This window comes from Chelonoidis abingdonii, chromosome 13 (genome assembly GCF_003597395.2).
Source record: "Chelonoidis abingdonii isolate Lonesome George chromosome 13, CheloAbing_2.0, whole genome shotgun sequence".
NCBI classification, from domain to species: Eukaryota; Metazoa; Chordata; order Testudines; family Testudinidae; genus Chelonoidis; species Chelonoidis abingdonii.
In genome coordinates this window covers 22342257-22359908 of record NC_133781.1, presented here as the reverse complement: position 1 = coordinate 22359908, position 17652 = coordinate 22342257, and the positions used below count along the sequence as shown (strand labels likewise).

The 17652-nt window shown below is 44.2% G+C and overlaps 1 protein-coding gene across 2 annotated transcripts in view; it reads right to left on the bottom strand.

Moving 5' to 3' along the window:
- Positions 1-13262: 13262 nt before the first annotated feature.
- Positions 13263-17652, bottom strand: part of HLF (HLF transcription factor, PAR bZIP family member) — a 44887-nt gene continuing 40497 nt past the window's right edge. The window contains exon 4 of one of the 2 annotated variants that reach the window (XM_032805667.2): positions 13263-17409. In XM_032805667.2, coding sequence (XP_032661558.1) covers positions 17191-17409 — 219 coding nt within the window. In that variant the 3' untranslated portion in view covers positions 13263-17190. The remainder of the gene's footprint in view (positions 17410-17652) is intronic. The other variant, XM_032805668.2, reaches the window with a different exon arrangement.

Genomic DNA, 17652 nt, shown 5'->3' with positions numbered 1-17652 from the left:
CCACGCTGGCCAAACAGGAAATGAAATTCAAAAGTTCGTGGGGCTTTTCCTGTGTACCTGGCCAGTGCATCCGAGTTCAGATTGCTGTCCAGAGCGGTCACTGTGGTGCACTGTGGGATACTGCCTGGAGGCCAATACCGTCGATTTGTGGCCACACTAACCCTAATCCGATATGGTAATACCGATTTTAGCTCTACTCCTCTCGTCGGGGAGGAGTACAGAAACCGATGTAAAGAGCCCTTTATATCGATATAAAGGGCCTCGTAGTGTGGACAGGTGCAGCGTTAAATGGGTTTAACGCTGCTAAAATCGGTTTAAACGCATAGTGTAGACCAGGCCTGAGATGGCAAAGCTGGATAAGGGGGCCTGGACAAGGTTAATGCAGGAGAAATCCTGCAAAGATCCTCTGCAATACTGATTCTTCTCCAAAGACTCAGCACAGAGACAGTGTTGAGTGAGCCGATAGACTAGCCTACCTAAGAGGTGAAGCTGAGCTGATGTGGCGTCTAGGCTGGCAGTGGACGACACTGAAGTAACTAGGGCTGAAGCCGCAGAGAGTAACCGCCTACCTGCAGGATTCTAGTGTGCTTCTCCCTCCCCAGCAATCAAAGCTGAAATTATTTCAGCTGGATCAGGTGGTAATGCCTCCAGAGCAGCACTTCCCTTAGGGGCTGGAAACTGAGCTGCCAGAAAGAATCCTTGGACTTCACTGACCCTGGACAACAAACGAGGACAGAGGTCATAAGATAACCCTGGTCGGTGGCATATACCTAGTAGACAGATGGATTAATTGATGGATTGTCGAAGTTTATATTGTTGTCTCTTTGTTCAAACCCTTGGACTCAGTGCTTGCAAGTGGAGAATCCCATCCAGGGTGCCCAGGGCAGTGTCTATAGTTTCCCAGGTTTCTGGCTTCGGGCTCCAACCAGTGTTGTTTAAGTTTTTGAAAAGAATCCCTAAAACACTGGACCCAACCCTTTTTGCTCTCAGCAGTATCTGACAGAAGTGTTACACGTGCTGAGAAATAACCTCGCCATTGTGAAGCGAATTGTATCCTGTATTTCCTGCCTAGCAACTGACAATAGGACAATAGTTAAGTATCAGCATCTCTCCTGCGATGACTATAACCTGAAGGGGGTTTCACTAAGACAACCAAGTTAATGTCAGTGATTAATGAGAAGGAAGACTGGGAAAGGAGGCAAAGAAAGGGAATGTCGGTTTCCTTATCCTCCAAGGACCCGACCCTGCCAAGTTTGCGCACGCACTTAACCTGACTCATAAAACGAGCCCTGTTGAAGCTCACATGTGTAAAGAGAAGCACATGTGTAAAGGTGGGATCTTGAAAACGCTTGGTGTTGGCCTAACTTCTGCTCCCACCGACGTCTCTGTGTGCCGCTGACCAATGAGAAGTCAAACTGGGAACAGGAGTGGAAGTTTTTCTCCTTTTGAAACATCCCCTTATATTTTGGTGTGATGGCTGTCATGTTGGCAGACACCCCAGGACTTGAACTGTGGCTTTGCGGAGCTAAAAGCTTGAGCTACAGCTTCTTAGCTGGACTTGTAGCAGACTCAAAGCCTCTGTGGAGCAAGCACAGAGGGGACTGTACCACACACTCACTAGTGTATGTTTCTCAAACTGGGGTTGCCACTTGTGTAGGGAAAGCCCCTGGCAGGCCAGGCCAGTTTGTTTACCTGCCCCATCCGCAGGTCCAGCCGATCGTGGCTCCCAGTGGCACGGTTCACTGCTCCAGGCCAATGGGGGCTGCTGGAAGCATCATGAGCCAAGGAACTTACTGGCCGCCGCTTCCAGCAGCCCCCATTGGCCTGCGGTGGCAAACCACGGCCAGTGGGAGCCACGATTGGCTGGACCTGCGGACGGGGCAGGTACACAAACTGGTCTGGCCCGCCAGGGAAACACTGCACTAGTGGGTTATGTTGGGTACACTGGGGCCTGCGCTAGCAGTGCTCCACCCACATTCAACTATGAAGCAAGTTGATCATCCTGAGAGCCATCTGGTTAAAGTGCTGGTGTATCAGCTACAGGGTCAGTATTGTGCTCTAAGCAGTAGGGAGCCCCGCCTTTCTCTGTGTCTCCATTCACCACTCTTTTGCGGCCTGCTTTTGTGACTGACTTGTATCGGCTTCAGAGGACTAGCATAAAGGAGTAGTTGAAAAGATTTGGTGGGAGGTGCAATCTCTTTGAGATTGAAGATGCTAGTGGAGTCCAAAATATCACTATTGCTAGGCAGAACTTGTGAGTAGGAGGAGTTGTGCTTTTTTCTCCTTTGGCATCATTGAAGGTGCGTTTCAGTTTTTAAATCCTATTAATTCCACAAAGAATGAGCAAAGCCGTAGGTAAGGTTGTTGCTTGCAGCATTACCTGATATCTTCTGTGGGTTCAGACCAATCAACCGAAATATAATTTGTATTTCTCTGGATTTAGGTTAACCTAGATATTGCCAGTCTGCACCCATTCAGCCCCTTCGTGATGTACAATAACATCTCATTGTCTGAGCCATAATCTGCTTTCCATATATTTCCCCAGGGGAAGGTGTTTGGATCCTTTCTTGTCTGTGATCGGTGTTGTCACTTTGTAAATAACATGACCGATTACGGAGGGTTATAGATTTAGATATTATTCAGACACATAGGTGTCCCTTCTCTGTCTTTTTGCACATAAAAAAAGCCTGATGGATTGCTAGCTGTGGCTACACAGAGAATGCCAAAGCTTGTAAGAACAGATTGTCTATAAATCATTGTTTAAATTACAGGAGTGCCAAGAAGGCCCAGAGTGCTAGGCTCTGTACATATATATAGTAAGAGGCAAACCCTTCCCCAGAGAGCTTATGGCTATTAAGACAGGGAAAGGAAGAGTTATTTTCCTATTATACTGCTATGGAACTGAAGACTAGAGAGATGAGTGACTGGTCCAAACTCTCATACAGAGTCTGAGGCAGAGCCACAGTCCAATGCCTTACCCACACGGTCAGCCTTTCTCTTTACCAGTGTCTCTCCCATCCTTATTCCCCCTTCTTCCTGTGTACAATTCTGGTCAATCAGATCTTTTTAATTTGTAGTTTTAGGGGTGTGGTTCTGATGCTGTTGGGTTTATTGTGGTAATGTTTAGGCCACTATTATACAGCGCCCCCTGGAGTATTGGTGAGTATGGACCACCGTGGACATCCATACTGGGGGCCTCGCACAGTTGGAAGTGGTGAAACTCGGCCCCCTCAGTCAAAACCACACTGCTGCCCCAGAGTTTTGTATGGAGGGCAGGGCTGGTTTTAAGCCAATTCCCCAGAATTGGGCCCCGCGCCTAAGAGGGCCCCTTGCCTTAGGCGTCTTTTTAATTTTTTAATTTTTTTTACTCACCCAGCAGCGGGGGCGGGGGGGTCCACTCTGGGTCTTCGGCGGCATTTCGATGGCGGGGGTTCCTTCGGTGCCGCGAAAGACCCGGAGCGGACACACACACACACACCCCGCCACCGAAGTGCCACCGAAGCCCTAGACCGTCGCTGGGTATTTGAATCAGGCTCTGCCATTCATAAAGCCGAGCCTGATGGAGGGGACTTTGCTGGTTTGTGAGAGCACGCACCCACCCACATTCAGTGGCACAGTCCCCAGATGGCTGTGTGGAGGTAGGTAAAACAGCTTGAAGCAAGTTCAGCTCCCTTTCAGTCCCCTCCACAGCTGTGGAACAGGGTGACCAGACAGCAAATGTGAAAAACTGGGATAGAGGGTGGGGGATAATAGGAGCCTATATAAGAAAAAGACCCAAAAATCGGGACTGTCCCTATAAAATCGGGACATCTGGTCACCCTACTGAGGAATAACTCAACCCAGATATACTAGAGCAGAGGGAAAACCAGAGAACAGAACAGACACCGTTCAATACTGACTCTGAGCAGGGCCGGCGCTTCCATTTAGGCAGCCTAGGCAATCGCCTAGGGCACCAGGATTATTGGTGGGCGGCATTTTGCCGGAGGGGGCGGCAGTCATGCCTGCGGACGGTCGGCTGCTCCTGCGGCTCCGGTGGACCTCCCGCAGGCACCACGGCGGCAGCTCCACCAGAGCCACTGACCAGCGGACCCTCCGCAGGCGCAACTGTGGCAGCTCCACCGGCGCCATGGGACCAGGGCGCGTGGCGGCGACATTGCCGTTCGCCTAGGGCTCTAAAATCCCTAGCGCCGGTCCTGACTCTGAGCAAAGACTGCCCCCTACTGAACCACCAGTGCCACTACCCTGCAGGCCCCCCAGACAATTCCTGACCTGGACAAGGACCTGTGTAGCTTTGAAAATCTGAAGAGGGTCCAGCTTGCTGTGCTAATGCCTGTGCACTCCAGCCTGTAGTGCTAGCTGTTGGGAGGTTTATGCATGAAATCACACATCTTCTTTAATACACTTTGAAGGGGCTCATCTGTTCCTTACACGATCACAGTTTTGGGTCCCTAGATTGTAAAAAGTTTGTCTTCACATGCTGGGCCAAATTCTGCTGTCAGTTATACAGATGTAAATCTGGAATCTTTCCATCAATGCCAGTGGCATCAGTCCAGACTTACACTAGCAACATTTGGAGCAGAATTTGGCCTTCTGCTTAAAACCGGGGGACTTTTATTGTTCACTGACTAAAAGCCTTGGAGGAGCCTAAACTAGTTTGTGGCTATTTTCCTTTACAAACCAAACCCATTACAAACATTGGCTCAAATCTCCTATGAGTTCTCACTCAATCGGCAGCTTCCGCATGCAAGTGAAAGCAATAAAATATAATTGAAAAGCTGCCACTTTTCTAATTAAAACTCAACCCAAAAGGGCATTGCCACAGAGGTGTTTCAAACACCTGTGGCAAAAATGAATCCATTAAAACAAAATTCACCTTTCCTTCTCCCTGCCCTGAAATAGATAAATAAAATATGATATGGCAGATGTTAATAAAACTCACAAGTATTTTGGGACTGCCACTGCTTTGCATATTTAGTAAGTAACATGCTAATTTGAAAGATCTGGTTTACAGAAGAAGAAACTGAGTGTCAAGAACTGTTGACCAACTTAAAAATTAAACCAGAAAAGGTTTGCTAGAAGCCAGTATCAACAGGAAGCCTGAGGTGTGATGATAGGCCTGGAATCTGCTGTTGATTTCCAGGAAGGCAGCTGGCAAACATAATTGAAAATTACGTTCCTGCTTGCTGCATTACGGTTAACCAGTTCTACTTGGAGCTGCTGCCTAAGGTAAATGGGTGGTGTTTATATAGAAAATAAGTTTCCGACTAGTAGATACAAGAGCAGAGGGCAGAGGTGTACAGGGATTTTTCCAAATTACTACTGTAGGCTGGTGCAAAGGGTGCAAATTACACCTCTCCCAAAGCCAGCAGGTCTGATGCCTCTACTGTAGAGACCCTCTGTGTAATATCTCTGCATCTCACGGTCGTCAATGTAGCCATCCTCCCAGCACCCCTGTGAGGTAGGGCAGTGATAATATTCTCGTTTTACAGATGGAAGACAGAGTCACAGAGAGACTACGGACCAGATACTGAAAGGTATTTAGGTGCCTACTTCGCATTGGCTCATCCACTTTGTGGACCATTCCCTCTGGCACTGCAGTAGGGCGAAATGTATGACTTAAGCTGCAATGGTGTAGCCATGATTTACACTATGGCAGTATGATCGGAGCCAGTGCAGCTTGCCCTGTTTGAAATGAAGGTAAACGACACTGATGAAGACAGCATATACTTGTATAAATTGTGCCTGAACTTGGGGTTTGCGTTAGTGCAAGGACAACAGTGACTGAAACATAGATACGATCAGACAATGGTACTGAAAGCAGCTACGTTGGCACATTTAATTGAAGATTCAGTTAAGTCACCCAGCCCAGGCCAGTTGCTCAGCCTCTTTGGTCGTAAGAGCAGATCCACAGCAGCTGATCAGGTTGTAGGCCTGTCACTTTGACTTCACTTATGGGCTAACATGCACTTTTTGCTGTTTCTCTTTGTGCAACAAGCTAATGTACTTACAACATAATTTACATGAAGTTTATCCTGGACTGGGACTGCCACTACATCTAGCCATCAAATGACCACTGTGATCATACCATTATCACAGAATCATGTGATGGCCAGTTAGCATGAAGTTCACATGAGTTCCTTCTGGGATTCAGTGTCTCTTGTGAGCTACTCAGACAGCACAGCCAATTGTTGCTATAGGCTCTTTCAGTAGTTCCTTTGCCTTCCAGTAATGGGAGCGAATAACTAAGAGGAAACTGTGGCATGTCATGGGATATTCCAGTATCTAAGACTCACAATTACACATTGAACAGCTTTCGAGGGACCAGTGGCTGCTGAGCAAACTTGTGACTGCTGCATACCCAAGACAAGTATTGCTTGCAGGCAAATCTCAGTGCAGATTAGTCTTCTTAGAAGATAGTGCTACAAAATATTTTATTGTGCTCTGTGTGCATGTAACACTACCCTATTTAGTTTGCAGCAGGAAAGGTGGGTTGGTGGCTGATTCGTCTAATGATGCCCCAAGGGCTGAGTGGGCTGCAGGAACCAGAAGAGAGTCCAGAACCTCTTGATCTGAAGAATAAATAAAACTTTAGTCATGGTGTAGCCACTAGACGGAGACAAAGAGCTATACAAAATTAATGTGGGTCACATACAGGATACTGCGCTAATGGCAAAGCTACTAACAGCTCAGGAGTTTGCAAATCCGATTATACAGTGCAATGTAATATTTTACCAGTACAAGAGGGGTTGATAGGAAAGTATACATAAGTCATACATGAGATGTGGCAGTGAAAATAGCCAATGCAATTTGGGGAGAGACTTCTGGGCCAGGAGAGACTGGGACGTGAAGGTGAAACGCTGATGGATTCCCCCGCCTCTTCCTTCTTCCACATTGGCTGCATTCCCCCGGATGGGGCACGTCATTGCACAGCTGGGTCTCGCCAAGACAGACTCTGCACAGGACATGCTGCAAAGGCAGAGTAACTGCAGCCCAGAACAGCACAACTTGTTATATGTCTGTTTCTGATAGAGCCCAAACTCTCCAAAGTGTGAACTCACACTCCTGGCCCAATGAGATCACAGTCTAAAGACAGACAGAGGGTAGGGGAACGACATACAACATACAAATGGGTGTAGGTGTATTCCCACGTGCTTCAGGGGACCATCCATTCACAGCAATTCACATGAGCAGGAAAATGGGCAATTACGGTAAGTAGGCACCTGAACGATGCCCTTCCCACTACAGCACTTTTACAATGTGCACTCAGACACTACCCTCTGTCAACAAGTCCCATCCGTATCCAGCACGTACAGTAACATAACGTCTCTCTCTAATGCGAAACCTTAATTCCAACTGCATGGGAAAATAACATCAGACCATTCACCAGTCTGTGGCTGTCTAACAGACAGGCCTATTATGGGTGCTAACGGTGGAGTTCAGGTTCAGCCCGTCCTGCTCCACACTCTGCCCACCTCTTTGGTGATGGCATCCATTTACTCATGCATGGCTAAAGCTACAGTCTAAGTAAATCGTAAGATATTTCTTACTTCCCTGTGCTGGCATGTAGTCCGCTGTCCAAGGCACGATCTAGCCTCTGGCACCATTTTCAAAGTCTGTGCTTCCAAAGGACTTTGTAAATCCCTTTCCACTTTCATTTTAAAGGAACCCCTTTTGGATTTTATATGCAGCTCAAGAATTACAGCTTTTCTCGGCCTTGCTCATCCCTCCATTTAGCTGGAAATGAAGTAGCAGCTTCTGTTGTTAATATGATGGCGCTGGGATTTTTTTTTTTTTTTTTTTTTTGCATGCAGGAACAAGCCATCTTAATGCCCATTAGAAGAAACCTGCAAAAACATGTGCTGCTGTAAGGCACCAACCATACCGCAGAGCTGGGTTCATCAGCAGGGGGGCAGGCTGCAATCAGATGACTTTCTCTAGCTTGCAGGCAGAAGAGGACGGGTAACAGTTATGGGTGAGAAAAGAACACCCCAGCTGCAGACAGGTAGGTATGTGCTGTACATTCAGCATTAGTTGCACATCAAAAGCGAAGGGCTAACGGTTGTAGGCGTGGTGGCAATCTCTCTTGGACTTAAGCCAGTAGGAAGCATTTACCTTTGCCATAGTGCTTCTGTGAAGACAGTATTTTGACTGCCAATTGATGTCCTGTCACGCACAGACAGACAATACCCAGGGACCCCAAGGCTAATTTCACAAAGAATCAGTAATCTCCACTGAACCTACACAGTCTCAACAGGATTTCAGCTTGCAACTTGAAAGGGAGGCCCTGTCTGCAAATCAAATGGCCCATGCTGTAACAATTAACCTCATCCAGTGCACACTAGATGCAAAGTTTCATCTCTCTTAAATGGCAACGCTCAAACAAATTAAGACACATGTTGACTTAAATTGCCATATGCTCGCTAAAGCGACAGCTACAGTGGTATATGGGCGGCAAGATAAATTGTTAAGCTGGTGTAGCTGATCAAGGACATCATTTGAACAAGCAAGAGTGTGAACAGCTAAATTGATGTCAAGGACATGCTGGTTTTTTAAGACAGCAAGCAAGTCTTTGAAAGGCAAAGACTTTTCATTGTGGGGGGTGGGGGAATGAAATCACTGAATGCCAACTGGGTCTCTCTCTCTCACCAACAGACGTTGGTTCAATAAACGATATTCCCTCGCCCATCTTTTCTCACTAAGGCCATGGCTACATTGGAGAGTTGCAGCACTGGTGGTGGGTTTACAGTACTGCAACTTAGTAACTGTCCACACCTGCAAGGCACATCCAGCGCTGCAACTCCCTGGCTGCAGCGCTGGCTGTACATCTGGTCTGCTTGGGGTGTAGCGATTGCAGTCCTGGTGATGCAGCACTGCTCGTCAAGTGTATCCACCAAAAGCGCTGTTATTGGCCTCCAGAGTATTAGGAGGTATCCCAGAATGCCTGTTCACAACAAAGCAGTAGAGTGGCTGAACTCCATCCGGGCTCCCTGGAGCTGCTTATCTAAAAAACAAACACAGCTGCTGTTTGCTTGAGCAAGCAAGCAGAGGCAGGCAGGGGAATTGCTTTGGAATGTTCACAGCTGTTTACTTTTGAGTAAAGAAGCCACATGGCGGAGGGGGAGGGGGGAGTCCGTGTTGGAGCAGCTACTTATGTGGTCTGAAGGCTATTTATGAGTGCATAATTTGCATTTAGTGAATAAGAGAGGGGTGGGGGAAGGGCTCAAAACTTTTAAATTGATTGCAGGTTGGTGACGTGTATGTTCCAGCCCTTAGAACTTGCAAGGCAAGGAGCTGACAGCTCCGAAAATCCACTCTCTCCCTCTCCCCCTTCACCCCCTCCTTTTGAAAAGCACGTTGCAGCCACTTGAACGCTGGGATAAATACACCACTCCCAACAGCGCTGCAAATGTGGCCACACTGCAGCGCGTTCCCTACACAGCTGTACGAAGACAGCTATAACTCCCAGTTCTGTACAACTGTAAGCGTAGCCATACCCTAAGTGTCTTTCAGTGTTCATTGCGGGTAAAACAGTTATTGACAGAAAAGGCTATTTTCTAGTTTGTGATTAAATTGAATGAGCGAGACAGGCATCCAGTGCTGGCTTTTCCACCCGTTGCCAATCCATTTCTTCCCCAAGGGTCACAGCTGGAGGCCAGGACACTTGAGTTCAGAGCCAGCCCTGCCACTAATTCAATAGTGCTCTGATCCCATGTCCAATTACCCTCAATGGAAAAGCTCCCATTGGCTGAAACCTTGGATGTATCATTTAACCACTCTTGTGCTTCAGTTTTTCCATCTGTAAAATGGACATAATACTTATCTCCTTGGTGTGCAGCAATTTAATAAATTGGCCGGCTCAACCCTTATTCATAAGCATAGTGCACATATGAGGCGTCCCAATGACTTCATTGGGACACCTTATATAGTCATGAGTTGGAATTGCTGGATCCAGTTTTTAATGAAGCATGTTGAGCTGCTATGATGCTAGGTGCTGAATGACTGTTAGAACGGCAACGGCTGGGCCAACCATTAACAAAGATTATACAGCTTCCATCCATGCGTAACCCCTGGGAAAACGTGCTCAGTATAATTCTCAAATCCCCTGCAACACCATGGAGCAGGTTCTGCCACCCAGCCTCATTGCGAGTAGGCGGTTGGGCTGAGAAGCTGCAGAATAAGGTACTGCTCAATGGGCTTTAGGATGCTGTCTCTGATCCAGGTATAGCACACCCCTGTATTTCCCCAGCAGTTGTTCTGGGGCAGTAGTTTACAGCCTGTAGTTTGCAGACTCCCCCCCTGATGAGGGGGCTGCAGATGAGGTCTAAGATTTCCAAAGCGGGGGGTGTCCATGCTGCCATTTGACATGGGAAGGGCGGGGGGAGGTGCCACAAATGAAAAAAAAAATGTTGAAACCACAGTTCAAGGGCAGTGGGCCCCAAACTGTGGGGGGGGCATTACCCCCCCCAGGAGGGGCAAGGGCTAGTGCTCCTCCCAACCTGCCTCCAGCTGGGCTTGGGCTACACCGTCCCAGCACTGCTCCCGACTCTGACCCAGGCCCCGCTCTCACCCATGGGTCTGCTCTTGGCTGCCGCTGCACTACTGGCCTGTGGTGCGGGGGGCAGGACCACATTCTATTACTGGTAAGGGCGGAGTTTGAGAGGAAAAGTTTGGGGACCCCCTGTTGTAGGGAAAGGTGACCTAATCCTCGTATGACCCAAAACTGAATGGCTCCACCATCCTGGTCACGTGAGCCGCCTGGCTTGTCCCCTGTGGTAGGACGGCAAAATCGGAACAGTACCATGGGTCTAAAGGTAGGGCTGACGTTGGGGGTTGTGCATGTTTAGTGCTGACTCAGCAAAACAGAAGCAGTTTCTGCTTGTGGCTGTCATCCATGGTATGTCTAGCAGTGAGCAGTAAATGAAAAGAGACAATCTGGAATTTAGGTTTATGTCCTACACCACTTCTGAGTCATAAGAATGCAAGACTGTTTCAATACCCTAATTGAGTGGCTCTGCTTTCCTATTATGTAACTCCAAATTCCTGATTAAAAAATCATCTTTTTAGCTGGCTGGAAGAAGCTTCTCACTTTATAGCTCAGCCCAATTCAATAGTGATTTATTTCTCCCTATAACATATAGTGTGGTAGGACCCAGAGGGCTCATACAGGTCTAGAATGCACAGTGCTACGCACGGTACAAACGTATAATAGCTGACAGTCCCTGCCCCAATGAGCACACTTTTTTAAATTATTTAGTAATTTTAAATTAGTCTTTGGCTTGCTAGTCTCAATAAAATTCCATGGCCTAGTCTGTCCTCTTCAAATCTAGCCTAGCTATAACTTGCTGGGGAAGGGACAAAAACCAAATTCTTTCTCATTGACCTAAGAGTGAATTTCAAAAGACATGAGAGCAGGCAGTACAATGTATGCCCTAGGTACGGCTGGCTGGAAACAGATTTGCTGGAAATTTTCAAGCGTTCACAAATTGATCTTGCTCTGCACGGGGCTGAAACTGAGACCTTTTGTCATGGAGAAGCAAGAGAGAGAACCATTATAGCCAATAGCTTCCTGGTTAGGCCACTCACTTGGAATGCAGGTGACCAGGGTTAATTTGCTGCTCTGAGTCAAGCAGGTCCCAGGTGAGTGCTCTAATCACCAGGCTATTAGCTATTCCATTTGCTCTCTTTTCCTCCCTCTCCTTCCCCTCTTCTCCCGATTCCATCCTGGACCTCAGAAACCTTCCTAGACAAAAGGTTTGTTGCACATGACTTGTTTCCATAAACATTTTTGGTTGCAACGAATTGGCAAGTTCGGTCGAACAATTACACACCCATTCTAGTGCTGGTCTTTCCCAGGAAATGTAGATGTAGTTTGTCATGCGCTAATGTTCTCACATCACCACCATGCGACTGTGGACTCAAAGGTTATGAGATAAGGCTCCCTCTCGCCCTCCCCGCCCTCCAAAAAGTGACCCATGCTTTAATATTTAGGAGCACAAATTTCAGACCACATCGAGCAGCTGCCCACCGAAAATCAAGCCCTTTTACAGTGGCCAATTTGGAACCCCAAACCCCTAATATCTTTTCAAAATATTGAATGATAATCATTTCTCCCTGTGCATTTGCAGAGACTTGAAGGGCCTTGTGGTATCTTCACCCTTAATTCTACCCCCATGCGATGCTGATGGCATCAGTGCAGTTACTCAGCATTACCCCAGCGTGAGAGCAGAATGTAGAGCATGGTGAAAGCAATGCATTTAAACTAGTCTGAAAACCGGTGTGAGATCTGAAGCACGTCCCATGTATCTACTGCCGTCTAAAGAGAACCAGGGCTGCAGCGACCATGCCATGTTGCCAAACGACAGTAGCTTGCATATCAGGACCTCTATTGTAAAGGAGTAGCACATGGGTGCATCAAGTCTTGTCCCTAAACCTTCTGTCTGTTGCTCAATCCATAAGTTACTGGTCATCTGCAAAGGTGTCTCCTTAGTCCCCTAGGCTTGCAAGTCATGGTAATTTGATCACTATTGTAGATGAGAAAGAACAAATATACTAAGATAAAGAAGAAAACTAGGCTCCCTTAAAAAGAACAAGGGTATGTGTGGCACCTTAGAGACTAACAAATTTATCTGAGCATAAGTTTCGTGGGCTACAGTCCACTTCTTCAGATGCACAGAATGGAACATATAGTGAGGATATTAGTAAGGCTCCCTTAGCTTTTTCTCAGCCTGTCATGGCAAGAGGGACATTTTTTTATTTGTTGATTGTACTGCTACTGGGATAGTGGAAAGTATAGGGGTTATAAACAGTTTGCAGTCTACCAGGCCTGTTTGTTTTTCCCGGGGGTAGTAGGGAGCGAGTGTTAGGAGCCGTACTGAGGAACACAAAGAACTTAGGATGAGTTTCTACTTCATTAGAGCACCCAGGAACTGATGGCTTTATTTAAGTAACTTTCAGTCCCCTGTAAAAATTGGGTGTTTTGGAAAGTAGCTTCATGAGCAAAGGTAGTCTGGTATTACGTAATTGCAGCGGCAAGAGTTTTATGGACAGGGGTATTTTCATGTGATTTACTTGGAGTATGGACCTGAGACTAACTGAAGAGGGGCCCTCAGAGATGTGCTATATTATGGGTCGTTTCTTCAGGACCAATGATAACTACTAATAGACCTTCAAGTGTATGGGCTGAAAAAAAGACACACTAAAGCAAATATACAGCTGAGAGCAGAAAAATTTAAAAGTTTATTAAACATTAAGAAGAACAGACAAAAAAATCTGGGCTGAACAGCACACAGGATGCAATCCAATTCATGACGTACATTTAATTTGATCTTATAAACTTGTATTTAAACAGATGCTGTCTTGTGGTGTTGCCCAAAATACAATGGTTGATCACTTGTCATTTTTAAATATTTTTTTCCAAGTTTTAAAAAAACAAAAATTAAACCACACTTCTCTCTCCAATAAACCACATACAACAATCATTTTTAAAGTGACATTAATGGCTGACGAACCCACAAAGGCAAGATAATTCAATCCTTAATTCATCCCATTTTGCAGAGGCCCCAGTGTCTGTGATGTTATATAGCATATTGACGCTGCAGTGGATAGACACAGCAGAAGGAATTAAGTGTGAAATGTCAGCCCAGAATGTTGTCCTGCAGCTCTGAATTCCTTGCTTTTGTGGATTAAAGTCAGCACTTTCATTCCATGATGCTGGTTATTTAAGTGCCAATAGCATCAGAAGACCCCCTAATTCCTAAGGCAATAAAACCTAGAATTGAAATTGAAAATGATTTATTTTTTAAACAGTGGTATTATTTTTTAAAGTTGAAATAATTGACTTAAGGGCTACCATAAAGCAAACATTTAGCCAATGCTTATTGTTTACTTATTAGATTTCAGTGGATTATCGTGTAAATACATTGTTAGATCCTTATTAAGGGCCATATAATTTGGTAGACCTAAGAACTATTTTAGAGTCAATAAGGCCCATCAGAATCTTGAGTATCCCTGATACAGTGTCCTTATAAGTTGAATACAAGGTAAAAGAATGTTTTAAAAATTGTTATTCTTTTGGGAAAGTGTCTTAGGCTGACAATTTCTATTTCAAGGTTTATCCCAGATGGTTATTTTAAATGAGTTAGGTACCCAAATCCCACTGTAAGAGAGGAGTCCTCGACTCCTTTAGGTGCCTCAGACAATCCTAACCTAAATGCCCTAGTTATAAACCCCTAAAACTGATGGCGCCAATGGCGGCTTTTATGGAAAAGTTGACACAACTCTAGATAGCAGCACTCCTGGGCGTTACTTTAATATTATTAGATACTAGACTTCCACAGCCCTTCCTAATTATTCTGAGTCTCTCCAAGTCAAACAACGTGGTTTTGTTTTGTTGTGCAGGGTGCATTTGTCAAACCTTCACACCATGACAACAGTATGCATGACCTATAGATATAAGGCACCTGAACAGACTCAGAAGTGTTTGTGATGGTGGATGAGGTAGCTGCTAGAAACCTCTGCTGGAACACGGTGGAAAGCCTACCTTGTTCCTCCTCCCCCACCCCCGTAATAAATAAGTCTGAGATAGCCACCCTACAAAAACAAGTGTGTCTACTCACCCCTTTACCCCACTAAAAAAAAAAAAAAAAATGTCAAAAGTGCTCATTTATAAATTTTTTCAGCTGCCTGTGTACGTTTGGATGAACGATTGTGACAACAATGCAAACTACTAATGATTCCCAGCTGAATTCACAACCACAGTTTCTGCTATTTCAAACTTCAGCTGCAGGATGTCACAAAAGATGACATTCCAACATTGCTGCAATTTGCCACTTTGTGTCCACGTTACTGGCATCTTCTAGAACCCTGCCACTACCAAAGAACTTTTTTAAAACATCAGTTTGTTTTCTGGTCAGTGGCTATATTAACATGTATCCAACCAATACATATTTCACACAGCCCATCTGGTTTATACTGGACAATAATTGACTTTCTGTGCTCTGACCCTTCCTGAAGCTCATGCACATGTAATCCACAGAATTAATGGTCTACAGGAAACTACTGAGTATTAAGGGACCCTGTGGATTTTGAAGGGGAAAAAAAATGGAAAAATCCCACTGATGAAAGAATATGCTTAATGTAGAAAAAAATATTTAGTCCTTTGTAACAACTTCCTTAAGAAGTAATATGATTTACTGGAATGAACAACTATTTTTATTAAAAAAACAAAACAAAACAAAAACGGGGGACAAAACCCTAGAAAACTGTGTGAGCCAGACATGTAGCACCGTATATTCCTCACAGGTAAATAAATGTATGCAATACACAAAAGTGTATAAATGACCAGGCTATTTATTAAGATTTCAGATGGAAACAAATTCTAGCAGTAGCAGATTTGAAATGAGCGTGAGATTTTTTTGTAGTCTACATTATTTTTCTGCCTCTACAAAATATTACATTGTCCAATATATATTTGCCTAAATTCCATGTTGTACTTTGTCTGTGTCAAACACATTCTTTATGTGTTTCTGATGGAAAATTATAAAGCCTTTTAATATGTTAGTTATATGAATCACCCTGTCAAGCCATATTACCTTCAGAAAATTTTAATTTAAAGCACAACATATGCTGATGTGTCAGTGGTAAGTTTAAAATATTAAAGACCTCAAAAAACCTAAAGCACATCCTCTCTGTACAATATTGGTGAATATATATCTTTGCTATATATTTTAAACATGGAATAGCTTTTTCTTTGCTATATGTCTTTCAAAATACACTGTCAGTATTTGTATTTGAAAAATACTGTACAAAACACCCCATACTATAATTATTCTGTATAAACTTTATACATTTTATAATATCTATTCTTTTGGTCTATAGTAAACATATAAATTGATTGGATTAACCACAGTATATGACAACACCATTGCCTTCTGAAATTCACCAGTGTTTCTTACATTCGTTTTCAGAAGTCCACTTTGTAACAGAACATATGTTCAAAAGCAGGTAGAGAGAAAAACAGAATAAAGTTCAGAACAATCAGTTCAAGACATGCTCAAAATAACATCACCAGAAAAAGCGGGGTTTGCAAAACACTGAGTCTTCTAACTGAATAAAAATGATTTTAAAACAGCAAGATACAATCCTCAGAAAATATATTACAAAAAGTGGAAAAATGAACAGTTAATTAATCACAAAATGGGACTCCAAACAATTGAAAATTAAATAAAAACTAAAAGAAAAAAACTCCCTCTAATTTCAACATCAAATCTGATTTGATACTTTTTAATTTTGTTTTTGTATCGACTAATTGTCCTCTCTCTTTCATACACACATTCTGTTCCAGGGATGCTTTCACCGTGCTCATATCAATGGGTCTTTTATTTATAAGACATTAAACCTTGTATTAAGTAGGGAAGTCATCCTACGTCCACTAGGGACACCCAGGCAGCATGCGCTAGTGTACAATAGGATTATTGCTTTAGGTACAGACAGTGCAAAATACACACTCTGTATTCTATTAATATTACTCCTATCTATCTGGTGTTTGTGGAAATAAAAGGAAGCTTAGCAGATATAGATAAGTCATAATGGGATCTATAATGAGCAGAGCTAACTTAGTCTAACAGCACTTTAAATCTGACGACAGCTATCACCAAAACTTAAAATACAACAAAAGCAATCTATAAATTAATATTTCTGTAGTGTTGTACTGGATTATTGTTTGTGCACTTCATTAGCATGTTAACTTTTCTGATTAGACATAATTAAACAATAGCTTCTTACTCCTGAAAACTGAGATCTACCTTTTTGTAATTGTTATGGTTTATTTTTACTGGGATCTTTGCAGTAAATGGTCAGGATGAAACTGTTTAGAACAACATAAAAATCCAAATCAGAAGCAGCACTGACAACAAAAAAAAAGTGAAAAGCATACTATGGCAGTTCTTAATAGTCCAGGTAAAAATGTGTCACCCTTTGAAGAAGGTTTCATAAAAACAGGAGGTGCTGAGATGTGCACACACACGCATACACAAATGAAAAATAATGATAGTAAGTCAGTTTGTTTCTGCTTCTGGTAAAGTGCTGATGACAGACAGGTTGGTTTGGGTGTGGTGCTATCAAACAGGAAACACATTGTCCATCTATTAAAATGCCAACCCACAACAAAAAAGAAGGAATAAAAATTGCCATTTACAGGGGCCCGTGATGAGCTTCATACTTTGCCAGCACATTCTTGCATTTGCCCAGCTCTTTCCGTAAATCAGCCACCTCTTGGCGGAGGGCTGAGTTCTCTTTCTCCAGGAAAGAGGCGCGGATGGCAATCTGGTTTTCCTTCAGCCTCCGGGCATCTCTCGATCGCTTGGCAGCCATATTGTTCTTTCTACGTCTTGCCCAGTATTTGTCATCCTGCTCATTAAGTACATAAAGAAAGAGACAAGATATTAGATTTCAGTAGACTAAGAACTCCTTAAGGCACAAGGTTTCACTGTTAACCATGCTGCTGTCTTTTAGCTCCAAAGGGACTTTAACTTTGATATTTCACTGGCCATTGCTGCTTTCATTTGCACATCCCACTGAACAGTGACAATATCAGTAATTCTTGGGGCAAATACTAAATTTATGTGCAATAGGCTCTCACATGGGCATACATGT